Source organism: Carlito syrichta, unplaced genomic scaffold (assembly GCF_000164805.1).
Source record: "Carlito syrichta isolate Samal-C Ts95f unplaced genomic scaffold, Tarsius_syrichta-2.0.1 Scaffold315943, whole genome shotgun sequence".
NCBI classification, from domain to species: Eukaryota; Metazoa; Chordata; class Mammalia; order Primates; family Tarsiidae; genus Carlito; species Carlito syrichta.
The window spans coordinates 148,792-174,828 of NW_007260039.1; the positions used below are offsets into that span (position 1 = coordinate 148,792).

At 44.0% G+C, this 26,037-nt stretch overlaps 1 protein-coding gene across 1 annotated transcript in view; it reads left to right on the top strand.

The window, feature by feature from the left end:
* Nucleotides 1-14,749, top strand: part of SPPL3 (signal peptide peptidase like 3) — a 52,123-nt gene extending 37,374 nt beyond the window's left edge. Inside the window, exons 7-11 of the mRNA XM_008073552.2 lie at nucleotides 9,118-9,224; nucleotides 9,998-10,161; nucleotides 10,881-11,080; nucleotides 12,084-12,193; nucleotides 12,929-14,749. Coding sequence (XP_008071743.2) covers nucleotides 9,118-9,224; nucleotides 9,998-10,161; nucleotides 10,881-11,080; nucleotides 12,084-12,193; nucleotides 12,929-13,000 — 653 coding nt within the window. The 3' untranslated portion in view covers nucleotides 13,001-14,749. The remainder of the gene's footprint in view (nucleotides 1-9,117; nucleotides 9,225-9,997; nucleotides 10,162-10,880; nucleotides 11,081-12,083; nucleotides 12,194-12,928) is intronic.
* Nucleotides 14,750-26,037: the final 11,288 nt, after the last annotated feature.

The window sequence follows — 26,037 nt, forward strand, 5'->3', positions numbered from 1 at the left end:
TGGATGACAGAGTGAGATTCCAACTAAAAAATAAATAAAATTGTAATGTCTATAGATATAAGTAAATATAAGTTACCCTTATTATTTTTAAGTATACTTTTTGCTAAAAAAGACAAAATTATAGTGATGGAGAACAGATCAGTGGTTGCCAAGGGTTATGAGGGGAGTGGGGTGACTATAAAGAAATAGCACGAGGGAGTTTTCGGGGGCTAATGCAGCTGTTCTGTATGTTGAGTGTGGTGATGGTGCTCCAAATCTATGTATGTGTTAAAATTCCTAGAACTGGTACATCCAAAGAAAGAGTCAATTTTACTGTTTGATAATCTGAAAAATAAAATGTTAAATATATATTTTATATTTTTATAAATATGTAAATGTGTTTGTGTATGTTTGTTGTCATAACATTTATTCAATGCAGTGATTAAATCTTTTGAGTGGTTGTCAGAACTGATTTCCTAAATCAGTTAGTTCACATCAATCTTATAGCTGCTTTTATGATTATATCCCTTCACTCTTATCTATCCAGTTGTTTCTTGATGAGGAAACAAGCAGCACACATATTTCTGCTCTACTGTTTCTGAACAGAAACTATTTAGAAATGCTGGTTAGTTGGCTAAAATCTAAATTAGGTTATTTGAGTTCATATAAACTGACTGTCCAGATGACTGTGAACTACATACTTTTAAGAAAAACTGTTTTATGATGGTGTTGTTAAATGACAGGTTGAGGCCACTCCCATAATGATGCATTTAAATCCACCTACACAAAGGTTATGTGAAGTGAGATGAGAGCTCCAGGTGCTACCGGTCAAAGTAATATAAATAAGTAACACCGAAGCAGAACTGATTAGTCTCAGTGCTAACAGGTTCAAAGTCCATGTTATGACAAATGAATTTTTAACTACCCTGAAGTCTCATTCCCCCATGTGATCTAGGGTTCTCAGTAATCCCACTACTGTTGCTGGTGGCTCTCCTTTCATTATCTCTTTATTCATGTGTCCAGACACACAGAAATACTATTTATATGTTTTGCTGAGGGCTGGAAGTACTTACTAAGCTACTGACTCAAAAGATTTAGAAAGCTCTCAAAACAATAAGCAACGTGTTCTTTGGGCTTTCAGCTCCACACTACGAACAGGAAGAATATCTTTTTCTTTTGAGTTGGAATCTCACTCTGTCACCCAGACTGGAGTGCAGTGGCCGCTCCCGGCCACCGCAGCCTCGACCTGCTGGGCTCCGGCGATCCTTCTGCCTCAGCCTTCCAAGTAGCTGGAACTATGGGCATGCGCTACCATGCATGGCTAATTTTTTTATTTATTGTAGAGATGAGGTCTCGTCAAGTTGCCCAGGCGGGTCTCAAACCCGCAGGCTCAGGCAATCCACTTACCTCAGCCTCCCAAAGCACAGGATTACAGGCTGAGCCACTAAGTCCAGTCACTATTTATTAATATAGTATGTCACTTTAAAAAAAAAAAAAAAGGTCAGCATGATGGAAGGTGACTTTCTTTTTACACAGCCATTGGAAACCACCTACTTCAGAGCAGGTTAGAATTTTCTTCATTGTACTTCTGCAGACAGAGAGTGGGGATAGGTTTATCAGACTCACTAAGGGGAGGGGTAAGCACCTCTCTATAAGACATACTAGGCCTAGGCCAGATTCAGTGGCTCATGCCTGTAATCCCTGCATTTTGGGAGGCAGAGGCAAGAGGATTGCCTGAGCCTATGGATTCGAGACCAGCCTGGGCAACATGGCAAGACCTCGTCTCTACAATAAATCAAAAAATAATTAGCTGGGTATGGTGGCATGCACCTGCTGTTGCAGCCACTTGGAAGGCTGAGGCAGAAGGATTGGCTGAGCCCAGCAGGTTGAGGCTGTGGTGGCCATGAGCATGCCATTGCATTCCAACCTGGGCGGTACAGTGAGACTTTAGCTAAAAAAAAAAAAAAAAAAAGACATACTAAAGGGTCCATTTTACTATAGGAGTCTCTTCCTCTGTATTGTAGAATCAGTAGAAATTTGCCCATAAAGGACAAACTTTATTTTCCCAGTGACTACTATCAAATGCATTTCTACTGTGAAATTCACTTAATGGTTGAAATATTTGCTGAGTATTCAGTGAGGCTTACCTAAACCTTTTTTTTTTTTTTCTTTTTTTTCTTTTTTTTCTTTCTGTTTCTTTCCTTTTTAAATTTCTTTTTCATTCTTGCCTAAACCTTAATTGGCCATAACTAATAGACTTTAACAGCATTTTCTGTCGTTGCAATTTCCCAATATTTACTTGTCCAAGGATCTCACCTGCCTATCATTTTGTGCTGGTTAAACTGCCCTTGTGACGAAGGATAAATTTTTCCTCAAAAAGAGAGTGTGCCTTTGAACTTTTAAATACTTGTGTCTCAGACTAGTGTTTGATGTGTGCTTGGCATGTTTTCTGCTATCATTGTAGTGTAGCTTTCTAGCCATGTTTTGTAATCCACTGAAATATGTCAGGCAGTGATATTTGGTGGTAGGGTTTTTTTAATGAGTGTTTTTTAATGTCTTTTCTTTGAAGTTAATTTAGAGTGAAAATAGGATGATAAATTATTTTAGGACTATACTAAGAATGGACTTCAGGGTTTTCTTGAACTGAAATCTAAAGCTGTTCTATCTACTTTCAGTTTCATCTGGCAAAATTACCTTTCTTTTTTTTTTTTGAGTTGGAGTCTCTCACTCTGTTGCCCAGACTGGAGTGCAGTGGCTGCTCCCGGCCACCGCAGCCTCGACCTGCTGGGCTCCGGCGATCCTTACGCCTCAGCCTTCCAAGTAGCCGGAATTACAGGCATGCACTACCACGCCCAGCTGATTTTTTGATTTATTGTAGAGATGAGGACTCGCTGCCCAGGCGGGTCTCGAAACCCGCGAGCTCAGGCAATCCACTCACCTCAGCCTCCCAAATGCGCGGGATTACAGGCTGAGCCACCCGAGCCCAGCTGCAGATTAACCTTTCAAATTTGGGAAGGCTTCAAAGAATTGACCAATAAGTGATGGGATGTTAGCTAAAAGCTAATGAATCTTGAGCACATACCCTGAGGGTTCAAGGATTATCAAACCCACTTCACAGTCTATCCCCTGCTCCATTCAGGGACTAACCAGGTCTTGACAGTTGTCTAGTTCAGCAACTCCTTTTATAGCAGTTGATACTAACCTGTGATTAGAATATGTTTAGTGCCAGAACTCTAGCAATTGATTTGTTTTAAAATGCGTTGGCACTTAGTCCACACAGGAAATTGATATCTAGAGATCCTTTATCTTAGAATGTGAGCACTGCTTAGAAACCTTACAGATTATGCGATCCTTTTAGAGAACATTTGATCTCGGTTTGGTGTTATTGTCTTTGTCCCTGGCCCTGTTGGTTGTGGAAGACAGGGTGATACAGAGATATCATTAATAAATTGGAAAGTAACTTTAGCTAAGTGGTTAAGGTGAATAAATTACTTCCCTAACACTTTTGGTTAATATACATTTAATCAAAAATTAAATATGTTAGTAAAGCTGTGGGGAAAGTCTCAGGAGTTTCACAAGAAGCTAGCACCTCTCTTCACTTTGGCCTGGAAAAGCCCTAAGAGAAGGTAAGACTTCTTATGTTTTTTTTTGAGTTGGAGTCTCACTCTATTACCCAGACTGGAGTGCAGTGGCCGCTCCCAGCCACCGCAGCCTCGACCCGCTGGGCTCCGGCGATCTTTCCACCTCAGCCTTTCAAGTAGCTGGAACTACAGGCGCACGCTACCATGCCCAGCTAATTTTTGATTTATTGTAGAGATGAGATCTCGCCAAGTTGCCCAGGCGGGTCTCGAACCCGCAGGCTCAGGCAATCCACTCACCTCAGCCTCCCAAGGCGCGGGATTACAGGCTGAGCCACCGAGCCCGGCTGAAGGTAAGACTTTTAAAGTTGCTCAAATGAAAGAATGAAGAAGAGAGGCAAATGAGACCAATAATTGAGAGCATGTTTCAGGCATATGACATAGCTTGTGGCAATATTCATTTGGATCAGTGATATTCACTCCACATGATTATATTAAGAACCTTCTCCAAGATGGTCAGAAGGGATGCATCTTGCCTCTTCATACACAGAACTTACCAATACAGTGGGAAGACCTACATGGTATGATTGGAAAGGTGATGCTCAACTTAACGTAGACTGAGAGAAGGAATAGGCTGAGGAATCAGAACCAAGGGAGATGAACTCAGGCAGAGCCAGCATACTGCACAGCTCCATTCTGTGCAAGTTGTACCCCTGAAGTTGTACAACTTTAGAATTAGACCTGACCCATCACAGAGAAGTGAACCTGGTGACCTTCAGGCAGAAAGTAAGGTCAACAGTAAATGGGAAAGAGGGAAAGGACACACATCAAAGTAGGAAGTGTAGGGCGGCGAAACCAAGGCCCGCAGTAAAAGTAAAGGATAACACCCCCAATGTGATACATTGCAAATGAACCCACACTTTCCTGTTTGGAAGGTTAGGATAGAGTGACATGGTCTGGAGTCTGAGCATTTCTGTCTTTTCCATGTTTCATTTAGACCCATTTGGGGTAGGACTAGCAAGCGGTGAGTGACAGAGCAGCAAGTTGGTGCTTAGACCATATGACCCTTTAAAGGCTCCTGCAAGTTTAGATGAAGTGATTCGATGTAAATTGAAAAGTTCAGAATGAGACAAGTAATCTGGATGTTTAACAGAGGCATATAAATTTCACCTGAGGGGACTACCCTTTGCTTCTCTGTCTGATTTGTTTCCCTGCCCCTCTTTTGGTTATTGGTGAAATGCATTGGTCAGTCTTCTGACCCTCACTTCCCACACACTCCTGTCTTTTGTCTGACCATCCTTGTTCCTTTAATGCTTTGCATTCATGTATTTACTTGTAAGCCCATGAGCAGATCCCCCAACCAGTATTAATACACAAACATGTGTCACGTGTTCTCTGGCCCAGCGGGCTTCCCACTCATTGCTGATCACTGTTGTTCCTCCAGCCGGCTGAGCTTATCCCTGCTAACATCCTGTTGTTGATTCACAACACAACCAAACATCTGTTTCCTAAAAGATAATGATAATGGGGAGAGCATGTCCTTTTAAAAATAGGTGTGAGTTGATCATAGCATGGGTATTCGCTGCATTTCTCAATGTCTTAAACATCATGCTTTAGTCATCCCTTTGCATCTCTGAATGTGCCAAGTTTTGTAAGCCTAAATGACCCTAGCTAGGTAATATAGCTCATTAGGTTCATGTCAGATTACATGCATATGCATACATTTTACCAACTTGATACTTTTTTTAATAAATGTATTTAAAAATTAAAGAATACTCTAGGCTGGGCTCGGTGGCTCAGCCTGTAATCCCAGCGCTTTGGGAGGCCGAGGTGAGTGGATTGCCTGAGCCCACAGGTTCGAGACCTGCCTGGGCAACTTAGTGAGACCTCACCTCTACAATAAATCAAAAACTAGCCGGGCATGGTAGCGCGCGCCTGTAGTTCCGGCTACTTGGAAGGCTGAGGCGAAAGGATCGCTGGAGCCCAGCAGGTGAAGGCTGTGGTAGCTGGGAGCGGCCACTGCGCTCCAGTCTGGGCGAGAGTGAGACTCCAACTTAAAAAAAAAAGAGAATACTTTAGTATAATAAGCATCCTATATTATTACAAAATTAGGAATTAAATCTTGACCACATCTCTACAAAATTCACACTAAATTCACACCCTGCAGCTCAGTGAATACTTGATAACAATAGGGAATGGAAATACATAAACACATACACTCTTCTTTTTAGTTTTCCAGTCCTCCTGTTGCGGGAATGGAAAGACCTTTTCTCTTCCTGTGCTTTTGCAACATCATACACACAGTAAGAACTCATGAACTATTAGTTAATGAGTTCATGTGTCCAGGGTCTGCCATGCTGTTGTATTTAGGCACATTGTTACATATATTGACAGTTTACCACCAATTCTGTTAAAATAATATAAATCTGATCATGTGGCTTTTTTTTTTTTTTTGAGTTGAAGTCTCACTCTGTCGCCCAGACTGGAGTGCAGTGGCCGCTCCTGGCCACCGCAGCTTCGACCTGCTGGGCTCCAGCGATCCTTCCGCCTCAGCCTTCCAAGTAGCTGGAATTACAGGCGTGCGCTACCACGCCCAGCTCATTTTTTCTTTGATTTATTGTAGAGATGAGGTCTCGCTGCCCAGGCGGGTCTCGAACCCGCAGGCTCAGGCAATCCACTCATCTCAGCCTCCTACAGGCGTGGGATTACAGGCTGAGCCACCAAGCCCGACATGTGGCATTTTTTGCTTTCTTTAGAATAATTTAAAATGTGATGTTAATAGAATGTAATTTTTATTCATGAAGCATTTGTTGAATATCTACTCTGTCAAGTTCTAGGAATCCACAGAAAAAATGGTTTCTATTTACTGGGATTACGTAGTCAACTAATTTAGGAAAAGAACGCATAAGTATATAAATAATCACATGGTCACAGAATGGATTGATAAATTGAGAGATATTCAAAGTTCTGTGGAATTACATAGAAGCAGCAGCTAACTATTCTATCAGAAAAGACTCTGATCTGGCTCTTTAAGAGTGAGAATGGGCTGGGCTCAGTGGCTCAGCCTGTAATCCCAACACTTTGAGAGGCTGAGGCGAGTGGATTGCCTTAGCCCGTGGGTTCGAAACCAGCCCTGGCAACTTGGCAAGACCTAGTCTCTACAATAAATCAAAAATTAGCCAAGTGTGGTAGTACACGACTGCAGTTCCGGCTACTTGGAAGGCTGAGGAGGAAGGATCGCTGTAGCCTGGCAAGTGAACGCAAGGGTGGCCGTGAGTATGCACTCCGGCCTGGGCGACAGAGTGAGACTTCAACTCAAAAAAAAGAGTGAGGATGAATTTTTCAGATGAAGAAGCATAAAAGAACAGTACATGTTGAGAAGTGGAATTGTGTTTGAGTGGCTAGAGAACAGGGCTGCAGGAAGTGCATGTTGAGTACACGGGATATACCTTGGAGAGTGCCCTCCTATGGATTCCTACCAGTGCCTGGCTTGGAAGTTGGCCATTCGTCATACTACACCATGAATCCATGAAACACATGTCAACAACTCTGTGACCTAGCCAGACCTGTGTTTTCAGGAAAATGGAGGGAGGAGAGCTAAAGATAGGGAGAGGCCCTTAACCTGCCAGGGCTTGGTCTAGACTCCAGGGATGTGGCAGTGAGCCATACCCTCAAGGAGTTTCCATTTGAGTTGAGGGAAGAGAGAATTCCAAAAGAAATCTTTTTCAAATGTTGAGAAGTGCCAAAAGAAGAAAATCAGGCCAGATGAGTGAATGAACCAGGTGGATTCTGGGATGAGATTACTTCAGGCAGAGGGCACAAGAAATGCAAAAATGCTGAAATGGGACATACAAGCAGATGGGTGGAAGAGCAAGGAGCCCATTGTGGCCGGCACAAAGGAAGTGGTAGGCATGGCCGAAAAGGCAGTGGTGCAGTAGGAGCTTGTCAGCCAATGTGCAGTCTGTGGCTTTTACTCTGTGTGAAATGGGAAGTTGTTCAAGAGTTTTGAGCAGGGGACCAATGAAACCTGGCTTCGGTGTTAAGAAGTTCCTTGTCTGTTCTGTGAAGAGCCTGTAGGGGCAAGCTGGAGGCAGAGAGGCCAGGTAGGGGACAACAGAGGCTTGTGCCAGGTAGGGGGAGAGAGAAAAGAATAAAAACACCACGGATTTCGGTCTGTATGACTGAAAGAATGGGGTAAATGCTTGGAGACAGAAGACAATGGTGAGAATCAGTTTAGAGAAGAGTGGATTTAAATATGTTGTATTTGAGAGGCCTGTTAGACATCTAAGTAAATATGTCACTTAGGCCATAAGAGTTGAGACTCAGGAGTTCAAAAAAGATTCAGACTGGAGGTACAAATATGCTACATATATGATAGTCTCTGGAGCCTTGAGATTGGATGAGATCACCAAGGGAGCGAATGGAGGCAAGAGATCAGAGGACAGGCTCATAGAGGTCTGGGAGTTGAAGAAGAGCTGCAGGCAAGCCTGAAAAACCAGGAGGGCACATTATGCTGAGAACCACGTGAGAAGGAAGCCATCAGCTGGACGACTGCTAGTATAGGTCAGATAAGATGAGGACAAAGATCGATTACTGCATTAGCAATGAGCGGATCCTTGACCACCCCCAAGAACAGTGTCAGTGGAGTAATAGGGCTGGACGCTTCTGTAGAGTGGGCATGAGAGAGAATGGCTGGAAGTGATCTAGTCTCAGCTAATAACATCTAACTTATAGCAAATAACATGGGGTAGAGGGAAAAGCCACCCACCACAATAGAGGAGCACCAGGACAATTGGAAAGTTCTGCATTCTGTAGGACAAATGACTCCAGTCTCAACAGGTCATTAAAAAGGACTGTGCCAGACTGAAAAAGACTTAACACACATACACAGGTCCTGGCTTGGAAACCAACTCAGATAAACCATCTATAAAAGACATTTTGGGGTATATTAGAGAAATTTAATTAAATGAAATGCAAATTCATCCCAATGGAGACTGGGCATTATTGTCTTTAAAAAAAAAAACAGATTGTGTGATCTCATTGGATTTAAAATACACATATGTAAAAAAATTCTAGGAAGATGTTTAACAGTGATAATCTTTGGATAGTGGGAATGCAATTTTTAAAAATTTTGCTTGACTGTATTCTCTAGTTTTCTATAATGCAGTTAAAGATTGAATTGCTGGAACAATGTTTCTGAGTGAAACAGGATGTGATCTAGGGTGTGAGTTGACTTTCAAGCAAGGACGTTGAGGGCACAGCAAGAAGCAAGAGCCAGGAGTTACCAAACTGGTTAAAATAGAGCACCTCCTGGGTCTCCATCAGCTGAGCATTGTGCATAGCCTGAGCAGAGAAGTTGCCTCAAATACCAACAGACCAAAGGGACTGAAGTGGGCGCGTCACATCTGCTGGGTGTCAGTGTGTGAAGCTGGAGCTTAGGATTGCTTGATTTTTGACGGGATTGCAGACTGTCAGGTTGATAAACTGCATAGCTTGTGGAAAGAGAACAAGCCTGGAGTCCACATGCTGACTGCTGTCTCTGTCTCTGTCTCTTCCCCAGCACTGGCCATGGGTCTCTGTGTTGCCATGATCGCCTTCGTTCGCCTGCCAAGCCTCAAGGTTTCCTGCCTGCTTCTCTCAGGGCTTCTCATCTATGACGTCTTTTGGGTGAGAGTCTATTTTCCTGGAAGCCCCTGCCCACCTTTGTGTTGAATTGAAGCATTCACTCCCAACAGCTATTAACTATAAGTATCCAAAGTTTGGCTTGCCTGACCACCAGTCCTGAACGGTATGTGTTAAAAGGTGTGCAGGCAGCTGCCTGGGCCTTTGTTAAGATGTTATATAGTAGGTAGTGTGTGATCTTAGGATAGAAGAGATAGCAGGTAAGCGGGATTACCCGCCATGGGAGCACACCCACTTCCACTGTCAGGGAGTAATCATTGGGTGTGAGGAAAAGTTCAGAAATCTGCAAGTACACAGGAAGAGCAAAGATTGTTCTTCTCCTCGAAACATACAGTCAGGCTGGGTGTAGTGGTTCATGCCTGTAATCCTAGCACTTTAGGAGACCAAGGTGGAAAGAGTGTTTGAGCTCAGGAATTCAAGACCAGTTTGGGCAACATAGCGAGACCTCATCTCTACAAAAAAATCAGAAAGTTAGCTGGGCTTGGTGGCATGTGCCTATAGTGCCAGCACACTCAGGAGGCTGAAGTGAGAGGATCACCTGAGCTTAGGAGGTTGAGGCTGTGGTGAGCTGTGATCGTGCCACTGCATTCCAGCCTAGGCGACAGAGTGAAATCCTAATTCAAAAAAAAAGAAAGAAACGTGTAGTCAAAGCAGTGATGCCATAGCATTCTGGGACTCTGCTCTTAAGAACAAAGGGCTGATGCTAAAAGGTGGGTTGCTTCCAGCTCCCTTTTAAAGGCATCTCTCCAACTTGGCAGGTATTTTTCTCAGCCTATATCTTCAATAGCAATGTCATGGTGAAGGTGGCCACGCAGCCTGCTGACAATCCCCTCGATGTTCTGTCCCGGAAGCTCCACCTGGGGCCCAATGTTGGGCGTGATGTTCCTCGCCTGTCTCTGCCTGGAAAACTGGTCTTCCCAAGGTAGGACTGCCTTTCTGTGCCTGCCTGTTCCCTGCTTTGGTCAGTCTCTCTTGTCATCAGCATTCTTATCCTAAACTTGAAAGGGCTGTGAATTATCTCCATTGCACAAATGAGGAAATGAGGGCGAAAATATTGACTTGATCCACTAAGATTTATCACTAGGTGATACAGGTGCTGACTTTTATTATTGACTAATGTTATCAAACAGCTATCTTTACTGCTTTGACACTTTTAAGTTGGCTGGAGGGAATTAATAGGAGAACCTGAATCCTTTTTACTTCTGAGACATTTGTAAAAATATGTTCTAATGGTAGAATTAGCTCCTAGTGATATAATCTTGGCAAAATTAATATGCTGCTTTAGTCATCTGTGTCTGGTAGTAGTCAGTTGCTATTTGAAATCTCAACAGTTGAATATGTCACAAATAATGAATTGCATGACATTTTTAGAAGAGAGAGTACTTAAGCAAATCACTTCAGCAGTCCTTTACAAGGCACTCTCTTGAAACATTGGGGGGCCAGGTTGGAGACTCTATTGCCAGTACTTTTATGGCTTTTAACCTCTAAACTGTTAAAAACTATTGTTATTCAAGCATAGAGGTTTCCATCTACCATCAGAAAAGTGATTTGACTTCTTAAAAAGCTAATAGACTTTGCACAGAAGGAATCAAAACTGGATTATAGAATGTAGCATCCCTAACATACAGAACTATGTTACAGCTCCACCGGCAGCCACTTCTCCATGTTGGGCATTGGAGATATTGTGATGCCCGGTCTCCTACTGTGCTTTGTCCTCCGCTATGACAACTACAAAAAACAAGCCAGTGGGGACTCCTGTGGTGCCTCTGGACCCGCCAACATTTCTGGGCGCATGCAGAAGGTCTCCTACTTTCACTGCACCCTCATCGGATACTTCGTTGGTAAGAGAGAACAGACTGCAGATGATCATCTCTCTGGCTGTCCTCCAATGCTTGGAATTAAATCAGGCCTTATAGCTACAGATGCTGGGTAGAAGAAGAGCAGGAACTCTGGTTGCTGTAATAGACAACCAAAAAGAAACCTTCCCAGCCCATAAGTGTTCCCTGTCTCAACAGAATATCTAAGGTAGTACACTGCAGGAAAAGCATGGTCAGCCCAAAGCCAAGACACATACTACACAATGTAGCGGGTTAGCCTGCTTAAATCTTCCACTTGAGTTTAATGACTGTTACGTTTATTTCCTACTCTGTTCAACAAATATTTACATTCAGTGGTTCTGACATTTCTGTTGCCTCTGACTTAAGACTCTCACTAGGCCAGTTTTTCTCTAGGCAACTCACAGGTAGGCAGACAGGGAGAGGCCCTTGTTCTTGGGCTAGGAGTAGCGGCCACGTGCCTGCACATGTGATTGTCACTGCAGAGTGAATGGAAAAGGGCACCTCCCTTACTCCATGCCTCCTTAATACCAGCATATTAGTCATTCCAGAGCATTTCATATACGTGGGTCCATTTCAATCCAAAAGCTCAGAGGGCCAGAGTAAGTATATTACCCCATTAGACAAATGAGCAGGCTAAGGCACAGAGAGGTGAAATGCCTGAACCAAGTTACACAGCTGTTGTGAATAGCAGAGTTGGAACTGGAACCCAGGACTTTTGCCTCCAAGTCAGCATCACATGCCACAGGAGACAGAGGGAGACCAGGCACACTCAGGGATGAGAGCAAGGAGTGGGACTTGGACCTGTCACAGGTCCTTGGAGTTCTAGATTTTTAGTTACGCTGTTCCACATTTCTTTTGCTGCTCAAGCTGGGCATTTCACACCATGACCATAGGGTGGATCCAATATGCCACATTTAGATATGTACATTCTCGGGACTTTGTTAAGAAGCAGCCCAGCAACAGGGGCTCCCGCTACTGTCTCATGAACGCCTCTCTCTCTTCACAGGTCTGCTCACTGCTACTGTGGCGTCTCGCATTCACCGGGCTGCCCAGCCCGCCCTCCTCTATTTGGTGCCATTTACCTTATTGCCACTCCTCACGATGGCCTATTTAAAGGTGAGAGAAGCTGTTATAGGCCTGGGAAAGTAGTAACCTGGTATTGGCCTTGTGCTTGTGTTTGTACTCTCCTCACTAGAGGTGGTTCTGCTTAAGCCCCTGAGTAAGCTCTTGATCCTGGCTGTGTGTTGTATGTGTGCTCACCTGGCATTAGCAAACTCTTCCAGATTCTTGTAGCTGCTGTCAGAAAATGCTGATAAGCTAGGCCACTACACCACCTGGTTGTAGATTAACTAACTGAAAGTCTCAGAGCTCAGCTGTGGAGACTTCCTGCTTCTCTTAAAGGCAATGCCCCCTGCCACTTAACAGCTTGTTTAAGCTTTGCATTAAAGTTTGGAAATAAGACTGAATAGTACTGAGGCAGTATATGATAAAAACTAGATTTAGAGAGAGCATTATCTTATTTACTAGATATGTATTATCATCATCATTTTACAGATGAGGAACAGATATAGAAACTAAGTTGCTTGCCCAAGCCATCTGACTCACAAGTGGGAGAACTTAACCTTACGACAGAATTGATAAAAGCCCTTTCTTGCTCAAGGGGCCTAAGAGCTTCTTTTCTAGGGTGTTCTTCTAAAAACGACGGGTTACTTTTCAGTAAGTATAATCTGAATGCTCTTTAATTCCCCACAGAAGCAATCTTATCTTAGATCAAGAGTCAGAAAGGACTTGTAACTGTGTGGACCTCATGTTAAAATGCATAACTTAGTAATAAAGTCCCTTCTTTCTCAGGGTGACCTCCGGCGGATGTGGTCTGAGCCATTCCACTCCAAGACCAGCAGCTCCCGATTCCTGGAAGTATGATAGATCACATAGACATGACCAGAATGGCCATCATAGTCCTTTTCTCTCAACTCGTGGTTTTGTTTCCTCTTAGAGCTGGGCTGGTACTCAGAGATGTACCTATTTAAGGAACTGCTGTGTGACTGGATTTTGCATTTAAAGGGAGCTTGTTGACTGGAGAGAGGCGCTGGAGCCCTGTGTGGGTCCTTCTCTCCCTGCAGCTGTAGAGATGGAGCCTCTTCCAGAGGGACAGACCTCCCCCCAGCACTCCTTCCTCCCCCGTTTTTATGGATCTGCACCAGACTGTTACCTTGTGGGGGAGATGGAGATTTGACTGTTTAAAAACTGAAAACAGCAAGAATTCATTCTAGAACTTTTGAACACTAAAAGGATGAAAAATATTAGCAAACCGAAGTTTCTTCAATGAACCCTCAAGAACTTTGGGACCAGTTTCCTATGGGGGACTCAGTTTCAGAGAACTGAGACAGAAGCTCTTCTGTCGTTATATTCTTCTTTCCTTTTTTTGGATTTATTAAATATTTTCTGTGGTGTGAAGTGACTTATTAAATCCACAGACATTGAGTGACTTCTTACAACATCCGCATAAGAATTTGTTGTAATGAGTTTATGTCCACTCAAATGTTGTGTTGGCAGTGAACAAGGGCACGGTTTTTATACATATATATATATACACATAGATATATATAAATAAACAAAAATTAAAACCTGCTAAGATCACGCTGTGTAGCAGACAGGGGCTTGCTGTCGTTTTGAGCATGTCGAGCAGTTTACTGTGGCTTCCTTGTATATGGATAAGCTGCTGTCTTTCCCCTTCACAATTGACCCTGCAGTTACAAACCAGTATAGCGTATGTGCTGATATACTCATGGACTGTAGGAGACTCCTACTTGGTTTTGATCAGTGTAGCAAATTAGGGATGAAAAGTTAAAACCTTTTGGCCCTTTTTTTTCTTTTTACAGGCTTCTCCTTTGCAGGGTTTTTAGTAGTTTCTTCTTGAACCAGTGCATGTATTATAGCAGCAGGTGTCTTTGTGCTTTCTGATCATAGTAATGTACTACTTGTAAATACATTTTTCTATTTTCTATTTTTTTGTATTTTTTTTTTTTGACATTTTGTTTCATTGGTGTGCTGTATTTTCCATACCCTCATTCCTTAAAAAAAAAAAAAAAGGAAAAAAAGCAACACAGTTCTGTCCTTGCTGTTGTGATTATAGTCTTGGTTTACCTGTGGTGACAACTGGGTACTGGGGACTCAAGTGCCCCTCTGAGACAGGCCCTGAATTCCAGGAACTGAGGAGAGAACAGGCTGCACTGTCCCCTTAGAACCAGACCCTGTGCTGTGGTCTTTGCTGGAGAACCCCGAGTTCTGGTAGTAACTAGTAATGTCTGCTTGCCTTTATCTGAGCAGCTGCAGCCTGACAAGAAACTGCCCATTTTTCAGAGGCAGAGAGAAGCCTGGAGTTGGCCTGAGGATATCTGACAGCAGAGGTCAGATAAGGATCCTTGTGTCCTGGTTTCCCACTTCAGGCCACTGCCTCAGTGGCCTGCCCCTGTCTTGACTTGTGTAATGAACTGGTGTGCTGTTGTCTCCATGGCTTGAAGTCACTGTGGATAGAGCTCCTGCGGGGTGCTCATCGTGTTGTCAACCAAGCCTGAAGCGATCAGGGTGTTGGATTCCTCTGTTGTTGTCGTCTTCCAATTCTGCCGAAGGGTGTTTTGGGTTTTGTTTCTAATAAATGACTTCTTTGTAGCCTTTGTCACATCATGTTCACTTTTGGTAGTTGGTACCAAACAGAGCTCCCAGTCACCTCCTACCTGCTCCGCCTGTTCCAAAAGACTGATGGGAAGGCCCTGTCTGTTTTCAGACTTGGTCACCTGTGGCTCTGGTTCAGCCATAGAGATGTCAAAGAAGTGAAGCTTCTGTTGTCCACAGAACTCAAAACCACCTCTGGATTTGGTGAAGTCTAAAAATACATTCATATACTCACTGTTTATCAGCAGAACTAACTTCTTTCTCAGGCCTCAAGGATGCAAATGGCTAATTAAATGACTCAGATTAAGGGCAAGTGCCAGTAATGGGTAGAAATAATGTTATTATCCTGCAAGTTCATCATTTTAATTTTTCTAACTATCTTTGTTTTCATAAAAAAAAATTAAATTCCACCCAGATGGAGCATAATTTTTTTTGTCATTCTCGCTTCTGTGCAGGTTTTGGGGTGGGGTAGTGGGATACCCACACAAGACTCATGAATGTAACTTCGATTCCAGTTGCCAAGTTTCAAAGCCTTTAAAACTTTGGCAGAGAAACTATAAATATTCCACTTGTTTTAAATTAACCACAGTAGACATGCTAGAGTCTCCCCCCAGTTCTGGAAGCCCTGCTCTTTTGATTGGGGTGGGAGTGGGCTGAAGTTAAAGCACATGCTTTAGATTTTCCTTCTGGTCCCCCTTCTTTCCTCCCCACTACCTGTTCTCATCTCATTCTTTGTGGTTTCTTAAATGCTGTGGTTTGGGGGTTTTCTGTCTAAGAAGTCTTCTGCACCAGGCATGGCATGTTTACAGAGGTTCAGCATGGACCCCTCCCTCCCTCACTGGTCTGAGGTTCTTCCCTCTACCTCCTGAAGAGAATGCATGTTGCAACTCTCACTTTTTCATAATTTGAACTAATGAAGCCGTGACAGCAAAGTTTATTCAAGGCCTAGTGTGTTCCATTACTATCATTAACAGTATTGAATGCCTTTTCTGAACAAGACAGTGGCACAGCTCCCTGCATAGACATGGTTAAAACCATGGGGCATTGGAGGTAGGCTACTGTGTGGATTACCTTTGTAGCAAGCTCATGGGCCTTGGGTAAACAGGTAAGTTATGTTACCACAAGAAAAAAAAGACCAGTTCTCTGTAAGGGTGGAGGGAAAGGGAGTTCTGTTTGCCAATAAAGTGTTAAAAATAGAATCTGCCGTGTCTGCATAACAGCTCTCACATTATTGCTCACCAGATCCAAGGTTGTATGTAAACATTTCTGTTTTGTAAAGGTTAACATTTCCGTCAGAGGCTGGGAATGCAGCAGCCATGTATGTGCATGAAGTGTGCTCCTCGAGGACATCAGCTGTGCGACCCTCCTGAGCATGTCAGAAGGAAACCATTCTCCTCTACTCCTGGTCTTCCAAAGCATACTGATCGGACAGCCTCCCACACTTCACGAAATCACACTTCTTTGGCAATTTTCAACTGTGAAGTCACTTGAAGAACAATGGCTCCTAACACATGTCAACGGAAATGCTGCAAACCTAGTAATAGAATGCAAGCCTCTTCTGAAAGGGATGAATCAGGTAAGACTTCTTAATCCAGAGATGATTCATATTCCTGTGCAGTGTATAGGCTGCTGCTTTTTGTTGTTGTTGTTTTGTTTTTTGTTTTGAGACAAGGTTTCACTCTGTTACCCAGACTGGAATGCAGTGGTGCAATCCTGGCTCACTGCAGCCTCAACCTCATGGCCTCAAGTGATCCTCCCATCTCAGCCTCCTGAGTAGCTGGGGCTATAGGCATGCACCACCACACCCAGCTAATGTTTTTTAATTTTTGTAGAGACAAATTCTTACTACATTGCCCAGGCTGGTCTCCAAGTTCTGGGCACAAGCTATTCCCCCACCTCCCCACAGAGTCCTAGGACTATAGGCATGAGCCACTGCACCCAGCCTAGACTGCTTTTTCCATCTACAAAACTCTAAACTCAAATTTCTACAGGTTCAGATTCTAACTATCTCATCTGTACAGCAGTCCTCCTTTTGATTATGTCATTTATTTCTCTTCCTCAATCGTTCCCTTGGAATTCAAAGCCCTTTCCCACCCATTAGCAGTAGTTTTGTCATGTTTTGGTGCCCCAGCTTGAGGCACTGGGTGCTCAAGTGAACAAAACCGAGATGCTGGTCCCTGACTCCCATGGTCCTTGCAGGGGTTGCTTTAATATGCTGGGTTTGCAGGGAGAGGAAGGGGGCCCCCACAAACAAGGTTACCCATGGATGCCATATTGAGCTCAAGAATGGAATCTGTCACTTTCTGTCCACAACTCGGCCTTGCTGCAAATGGCAAAGGCACCAACTGAGCATTCTGTATCACAGGACTGGATGTGCCAGTTGGGAGAAGGTTGAGAAGCAGGTTGGTTCAGGAGTCTGGTACTCCTGATGGACACAGGCCAGCATTTAACCAGATGTTTCTATTACAGTTGAAAGAAGCTAACATCTTCTGCAGCACCAAGTGCACACAACCCTGTTTAATCACAACAGGGTTGAGAAGTCTTACTGCTCCAAGTCAGCAGTTCGCAGATGCTTTATCTAAATGTCCTTCTGGGAGGCTGTAAAAACTCTAACTTTGTACATAGCTTATTGCTGATCACTTCAGTGTGTTGTGGAGCTTAGATATTTGAGTTATTAAGAATTAATGAGGCTGAGCACAGTGGCTCAAGCCTGTAATCCCAGTATTTTGGGAGGCAGAGTGGATTACCTGAGCCCGTGGATTCGAGAACAGCCTAGGCAACTTGGCGAGACCTCATCTCTACAATAAATCAAAAAAATTAGCCAGGCGTGGTAGTGTATGCCTTAGTTCCAGCTACTTGGAAGGCTGAGGTGGAAGGATTGCCTGAACCCAGCAGGTCAACACTGGGGTGGTCGTGAGCATGCCACTGCACTCCAGCCTGCATGACAGACACTCTAACTCAAAAAAATTTTTTTATTTTAAGAATTAATGAAGCCGGGCTCGGTGGCTCAGCCTGTAATCCCACCGCCTTTGGGAGGCTGAGATGAGTGGATTGCCTGAGCCTGCGGGTTCGAGACCCACCTGGGCAGCGAGACCTCATCTCTACAATAAATAAAAAAATCAGCCGGGCGTGATAGCGCATGCCTGTAATTCTGGCTACTTGGAAGGCTGAGACGGAAGGATCGCTGGAGCCCAGCAGGTGGAGGCTGCAGTGGCCAGGAGCGGCCACTGCACTCCAGTTTGGGCGACAGAGTGAGACTCCAACTCAAAAAAAAAAAGAATTAATGAGCCAGATGCTGTGGCTCACACCTGTAATCCCAGCACTTTGGGAGGCAGAGGTGAGAGGATTGCCTGAGCTGAGGAGTTTGAGACCAGCCTGGGCAACTTGGTGAGACTTTGTCTCTACAGTAAATAAAAAAAATTAGCCAAGTGTGGTGGTGCACACTGCACGTTGCAGCTACTTGGAAGGGCAAGCCGGAAGGATCGCCTGAGCCCGGCAGGTCAAAGCTGCAGTTGCTGTGAGTGTGCCACTACATTCCAACCTGGTGGCAACAGTGAGACTCCAACCCCCGCCCTCCCCCCCCCAAAAAAAAGAATTCATGTGGTAGTCTCAGCTTAATTTATGGTCCCTTTCATTTGGATTCTTCCAAGTCAGTTCCTTCCTTAAGTTCTAAGAAGTCTGTTTCCTGTACAGTATAACCTATAAAACTTGCTATCAGTTTTCAAGCAGACCTGTTATACCTATGGGTCCCAAAATATTTGAGCCCACTGCTTTCTCCAGCCCCCACAGAGCCCTGGGATTCCCATTAGATCCAAAGATCACAGAAAAGTGGGAACCATTTAGGCAGCAGACACAAGACTTGGGAGCCTGGGGGTGGTGAAGTCCGCCAAGCAGTGGGCAGTGGGCCTTCACTTGTGAGGAATGAAAGACAGGAAGTGGGTGTCCACAGGACAAAGATGGAGAGGGGGAGGCAGGATGGTCACTTGCCAGCATTCCAGCCCCAGGGTTCTGAGTGCCAGTTGCTGTGCCTTTCCTAGGAGACTGCTCTAGACACATTACTTATCAGCCTTCCGGCGTGACATTTGAGCCAGCATGTATACTGTACTTCTGGCTCTTTTTTTTGAGTTGGAATCTCACTCTTGTCACCCAGGCTAGAATGCAGGGGCATGCTCACAGCTGTTGCAGCCTCAGCCTGCTGGGCTCTGGCTATCCTTCTACCTCAGCCTTCCAAGTAGTTGGATCCCCAGACCTGTACCAGCATGCCCAGCTAACTTTTTGATTCATTGTAGAGACAAGGTCTCACCAAGTTACCCAGCCTGGTCTCAGGCAATCCTCTCGCCTCCACCTCCCAAAGAGTTGGAATTACAGGCACAAGCCACCATGCCCGACCTTCTTCTGGCTTTTGTATTTGAGCCTTTGCCATTGGAGACTGAATGTCCTCACAGTTTCAGTTGGTGTTGTGCCTTGATTGTTTCGGATTTTTATCCCCAAGTATATAAGTAGCATGTTTTGTATGGGCTTCTCAGGGAAGGCACATATGTGATTTCAGAAAAGGAGGTTAGGGACTTGCTAATACAGGGAGGGGCTAAGAGACAAAGGGTTTCACAGATGAGTTCTTGTCTTGCCAGGTCAACAGTGGTAGAAGAGAGCGCTGCCCTTCCAAAAACCACCTGCTGGTGCTGGACCACACCTCATCAGCATGCTCCACTTCCTGGTACAATCCTGTCCTGGCTGGGCTCGGTGGCTCAGCCTGTAATCCCAGCGCTTTGGGAGGCCGAGGTGAGTAGATTGCCTGAGCCCGCAGGTTTGAGACCCCCCTGGGCAACTTGGCGAGACCTCATCTCTACAATAAATTTTAAAAATTAGCCGGTCATGGCAGCGCGCGTCTATAGTTCCAGCTACTTGGAAGGCTGAGGCGGAAGGATCGCCGGAGCCCAGCAGGTTGAGGCTGCAGTGGCCGGGAGCAACCACTGCACTCCAGTCTGAGCGACAGTGAGACTCCAACTCAAAAAAAAAAATTCTTCTGTCCTTCCCTCAGTGCCTGCTGTACACCCCCTGGGCAGTCCCACTGAGAGTTGGCAGTGGTCTGGACAAGGATGATAGGAAGAAATAACAGAATTTGTTGCTCATCAGCCAGAGGATGGGGACTCCAAGATGACTCTACAGCTTTTGACCTGAGCAATTGCCAAAACGGAGATAAAGAAAAAACTGGGAGAGACGAGTTCTATTTTAGCCAGTACAGCAGCTAAAGCTAAGCTGGGAGTCTCAGGATAGAGTTTGGTATTTAAGCTTTGGGGACTATTCGAGATGATGTCAATTGTGAGAGGCACAAGGAAGACTGCCCCGTAGTGTTCTCTGTGTGAAGGCAATTGTCAGCACTCACACCTCACACAGCCACTGTGGGGCTTTAGGCTAGTGATAGTTCCTCTGAACTGAGCTGCTTCATCCTAAATAGGGATAAAGGTGACTTATGTAAAGTTATAAATTAATGTTAGGCACTGGGTGGCTTACTGAGTTCACATATACTCCACAAACAGTGTTCAAAGAGTTTGAATACAATTAGAGTAATCAGATTTAAACTGATAAAGACACTTACATTTGTGTGACCACAGTTTCTTGTAAAACTTGCAGTTCCTCACCAGGAGTACTGATTATCTTTCGACTATTGAGGGCTGAAGGAGAGCTGGCATTTGAGTCCTAGTCCAGGCTTTCAAAACGGAAAGGATTCAGGAGAGATGACAGCATCTTGACCACAAGCCCCGGCCCACACAGGGTCTTGTCATTTTCTCTGCGCACTGAAGGACTTGGTGTAAAGCTCCTTTCACAGAGAGTATGATGGGTGTGCCTGTGTGACAGTTTCTCAGGAAACCGTGTCTTGGTGTCTGGGCAGTCCCCCTGCTGTCACTGCCCCTCTGGGGAACGTCAGCCTGTGTGCCTCACCCCATTAGGTTTGAGGAGCAGCCTTCCAGATTCCACACAACCTGCCATGAGCCATTCCTCAAGATGTAAGCTTAGGCCACCTTTGTTTTCCAACCCAGACTGAGCAGAATGCTCACAACAAAGGCCTGAAGTGCCCCAGCACAGAGGCCCACAAGAGGTCCTGAGCTTGCTCTCCTGTCAATAAGTGGGGCAGGTTCTGCTTAATGGAGCCTTCACATTCTAGCCGCTTAAGGCCGAGAGTATCAGCCTCTCTTCAGATTCTGCAAACGAAACTGTTGCTGATTTTATATTTCTATACTTCTGGTTTTTTTCCTATAATAAGTACTACATATGCCCTCTTTTACTTTAGTGTACTTTAAAGTCCTGCTGCTTGTTTTGAGGGAAAGTTTGTTACACTGTAAAGCTACCTTCCTGTCATTTGTAGGCCTGTATTAGTAGTTTGTGAATCTTTAGATTTTTCCTGAACATCCTTGGAAGATTCATGGGTCACTCGTAAGTGGACCCTGAACATTTCATAATACTGTAAGAAAGGGATTGGCAGTAGCAGAATACTGCTGGGGGCGGGGGGGAGGTAGACACAATATCAATAAGAGTACCTGATCTCAAACCAGGCAAAGTGGGGACCAAAGGGAGGCCCAAACGTTACCTGTACGATGACCACTTGTATACCTAATCCTGAATGGTACCCCACATCTTTAAAATAAAATATATATTTAAAAAAAAAAAGATTCATGGGCCTAGGCGTGGTGGCTCATGCCTGAAATCCCAGCACTTGTGGAGGCCAAGACAAGAGGATTGCCTGAGCCCAGGGGTTCAAGACCAGCCTGGGCAACTTAGCGAGACCTCACATCTACACTAAGTCAAAAAATTAGCCAAGCATGGTGTCACAACACCTGTAGTTCCAGCTACTTAGAAGGCCGAGGCAGAGGGTTCACCTGAGCCCAACAGGTTGAGGCTGCAGTAGCTGTGAGCATGCCACTGCACTCCAGCCTGAGTGACAGAGTGAGACTCCGACTCAAAAAAAAAGACTTATGGGTCAAACTCCCAGTCTATATTACAATAAAAAGTAGTATCATCCTAAGCCACTTGGCTCAAATCATAGGAGAGGGACAGTAGCCAGACTAGATAGAGGGTAGGTGTAGATTCCAACAAAGCATTTAGAAAATTCTTCATCCTCTGGGACAAAATAAAGAAATCAGGGCCAAGGGATCATTTGATGGAAGTAGACTAATGACCAGTGGAATGACCCTCTCCAAAATGAACTGAGGAATGATGTGATGTTAACTTGGAGGGATGGCCCAGGGCTTTGTTACCAGCCCTGCCCTGTCCAACATTTCTCGATAATTTGGCTAAGTACACAACTTCCAGGCTTAACAAATTTGAGGACGACATGAAGCCAGGAGAAAGGACATGACCATACTCCAGAGAAAGCTTTAAAGAGCTAGGACATGCTTAAGTCAGACCTGGAGAAATGTGAAAAGAGCCTCAGCAAATGATACTACATGATGGAGTAACACTCCAACTCAAAAAAAAGCCTACAATCTTACTTCAAGAACCAAAGGAAAGGGCTCAGAATGACCCTGGCACCTAAAAAAATAAGGGGATAAGCCCCAGAAAGGAGAAAGGGAGTCTCACATTTAGTGTATAAGCTCTGCCAATTTCTGTGTCATAAAGCAAACTCTAGGCAGCCCAACTAAGGCTAAAAGAACGAAAGGGAAATTTATCTGCTGCACATCATAGGGGAATCAAAATTTTTGTTGTTGTTGTTGGCATCTCACTCTGTCGCCTAGGCTGGAGTGCAGTGGCATGCTCACAGCTACCCTAGCGTCAACCTGATGGGCTCTGGCAATCCTTCCACCTCAGCCTTCCAAGTAGCTGGAACTATAGGCACATGGTACCACACTTGGCTAATTTTTGATTTATTGTAAAGATGAGGTCTCACCAAGTTGCCCGGGCTAGTCTCGAACCCGTGGGCTCAGGCAATCCATTCAGTTCGGCCTCCCAAAGTGCTGGGACTACAGGCTGAGCCTCTAAGCCCGGCCAGGAATCAAAATTTTAAGTCTGAGTTCAGCCAAGTGGAATGCTTGCTTTAATATGTATATTAATATATTAAATATATACATATTATATATATTTACCAGACTTTCTACAATATATTCACAATCCCCAGGATCTAATTCAAAATTACTACACATGAACAAGAAAATGTGATCCATACTCAAGAAAAGAGACAATTAGTGGAAACTGACTTCAAGATGGTCCAGATGCTAGAATTAACATTCAAGATTTTTAAATTAGCTATATAACTATGCTCCAGGATATGAAGAAAAATATGTGCCAGACACGGTGGCTCACATTTACAATCCCAGCACTTTTGGAGTCCAAAGCAGGAGAATTTCCTGAACCCAGGAGTTGAAGACCAGCCTGGGCAACATAGCAAGACCTTGTCTCTACAAAAAAAATAACAATTTAGCCAGGCTTGTTGGTGCACACCTGTAGACTCAGCTATTCAGGAGACTGAGGTGGAAGGATTGCCTGAGCCCAGGAGGTTGAGGCTGTTGTGAGCTGTGATCTTGCCACTGCACTCCAGCCTAGATAACAGAGTGAGACCCCCCGACTCAAAAAAAAAGTCGCTCATAATGAATGAACAAGCAGAAATTGTCAGCAGAGAAATAATCACCAAAAGAATCAAAAATTCTAGAATTGAAAAATACAGTATCTGAAGTAAATTCATTAGATGGGATTAACAAGCACATTGACAGATAAATGAATCATTAAGCTTGCAATAGAGCCACAGGTAGCAAACCTCTTCTGTGAAGGAACAGATAGTAAATATTTGCAGCTTTGTGAGTCAACAGTCTCTATTACAACTACTCATCTCATTACTATGGAGATGAGTAGTTGTAATGGAGACTGTATAAATGAATGAGGATAAACAAATTTAGCCTAGGGCCATGGTTTCCCAAGCCCTGAAATTGAGCAACAGACATTATCCAATATGAAAAATAGAATGATATTGAAAAAATGATCAGAACCTTATTTATTCATGGGACAGTGTGAAGCAGTCTGACATACATAGTTGGAGTCCCAGAATGAGGGAAGAAGAAGAATGAGGCAGAAAATATTTTTGAAAAAATAATGGCCAAACCTAAATGGTGCTCAGGTTTCCTTAAATTAAAGATAGAGAGTTTAGAGTTCAGTGAGACCGAGATGCCTGAAGCTATAAGAGTGAAAGAGAAAGATAATTTCAGAGAGAGATAGGGGTAAAGGAAAGAAAGAAAATGATCACTGGAGAGCTGTAAAGGTTCACTATGACTTTAGCACATTTGTATAAGAAACTACTGAAAACAAGGAGAAAAATACCAGAAAAGAACAGGCAGGATAATCCACAGAGTTCATACAGGGCCAGGAATATTTCATACTCCCAACACCAGAATGAAAATACCTCCTAAACATGAGGCATCAAATAGAGTTCTCAGAAAGATACTGTCTCAGTAGTAGGGGCAACTTAGCTACCCATAGATGAAAGGATGTTTTGGGTCTATCTAACAAAGCTTAAAAGCAATTCATGAAAAGAGCCAACCATTCTCAAGAACAAAAAAATGTTTAAAGGAACACAAACGATACAAATACTCAACAATTAAAAATTCACAATGTCTGGCCTCCAATAAAAAATTACCAGAAGCCAGGCTCAGTGGCTCAGCCTGTAATCCCGCGCCTTTGGGAGGCTGAGGAGAGTGGATTGCCTGAGCCTGCGGGTTCGAGACCCGCCTGGCCAGGCGAGACCTCATCTCTACAATAAATCAAAAAATTAGCTGGGCGTGGTAGCTCGTGCCTATAATTCCGGCTACTCGGAAGGTTGAGGCGGAAGGATGGCCGGAGCCCAGCAGGTCGAGGCTGCGGTGACCGGGAGTGGCCACTGCACTCCGGTCTGGGCGACAGAGTAAGACTCCAACTCAAAAACAAAAACAAAAAAAAAAAACAACTATAAACATTACTGAAAAAAATTAAAGATGACATAAATAATTCAAAGACATCCTGTGTTCATGAACAGGAAGACTTAACATTGTTAGGATGTCAGTACAATCCAAAGTGAACTATAGATTCAGTGGAACCCCTATCAAAATGTCAACAACCTTTTTTGCGTCAATGGAAAAAGCTGATCCTCAAATTCATATGGAATAATATATGAATAACAAAAATAATCTTGGAGGGGGAAGGAATAAAGCTGGAAGACTCACATTTTCTACTTCTAAATATACTACAAAGCTAACTAGTTAAAATACTATGACACTGGTATCAGGGCAGACATATAGACAAATGAAATAAAATAGAGGCCTGGCACTGTGGCTCACGCCTGTAATCCCAGCACTTTGGGAGACCAAGGTGAGAGGATTGCCTGAGCCCACAGGTTCAAGATGAGCCTGGGCAACTTGGCAAGACTGCATCTCTAAAATAAATAAAAAAATAAGCTGGGCGTGGTGGCGTGTGCCTGTAATTCTAGCTACTTGGAAGAACTGAGGCGGAAAGATCACCTGAGCCCAGCATTCGAGGCTGAGGTGGCCGTGAGCATGCCACTACCCTCCAGCCTGGGTGACAGAGTGAGACACTGACTGAAAAACAAACAAAAAAACTAAACATTGGAGAAAATCTTCATGACTTTGGATTTGGCAACCATTTCATGGATATGACACCAAAAGCACAGGCAACAAAGAAAATATAGGTAAACCAGACTTCATAAAAATTAGTAGCTTTTATGTATCAAAAGATTCTATCAAAAACCAAAAGACAACCTACTGAGTGGGAGAGAACATTTTCTTTTTTCTTTTTTCTTTTTCGAGTCGGAGTCTCACTCTGTCACCCAGGCTGGAAGGCAGTGACATGCTCATGGCTACCGCAGCCTGGACCTACTGGACTCAGGCGATCCTTCCGCCTCAGCCTTCCAAGTAGCCAGAACCACCGGTGTGCACCACCACACTCAGCTGATATTTTGATTTATTGTAGAGATGAGGTCTCACCAAGTTGCCCAGGCTGGTCTTGAACTCCTGAGCTCAGGCAATCCTCGCACCTTGGCCTCCCAAAGTGCTGGGATTACAGGCTTGCGCCGCCACACCCAGCTGAAAATACTTTCAAATCATATGTTTGATAAAATAAGGTTAAATATATATAAATAATTCCTAAAACTCAATGAAAAACAAATAGCCTAACTAAAAAATGGACAGAAGTCTTGAATAAACATTTATCCAGAGAAGATATATAAATGATCAAAAGCACATGAAATGATTCTCAACATCATTAATCATTAGGAAAACATAAATTAAGGCCACAATGAGATATCACTTCAC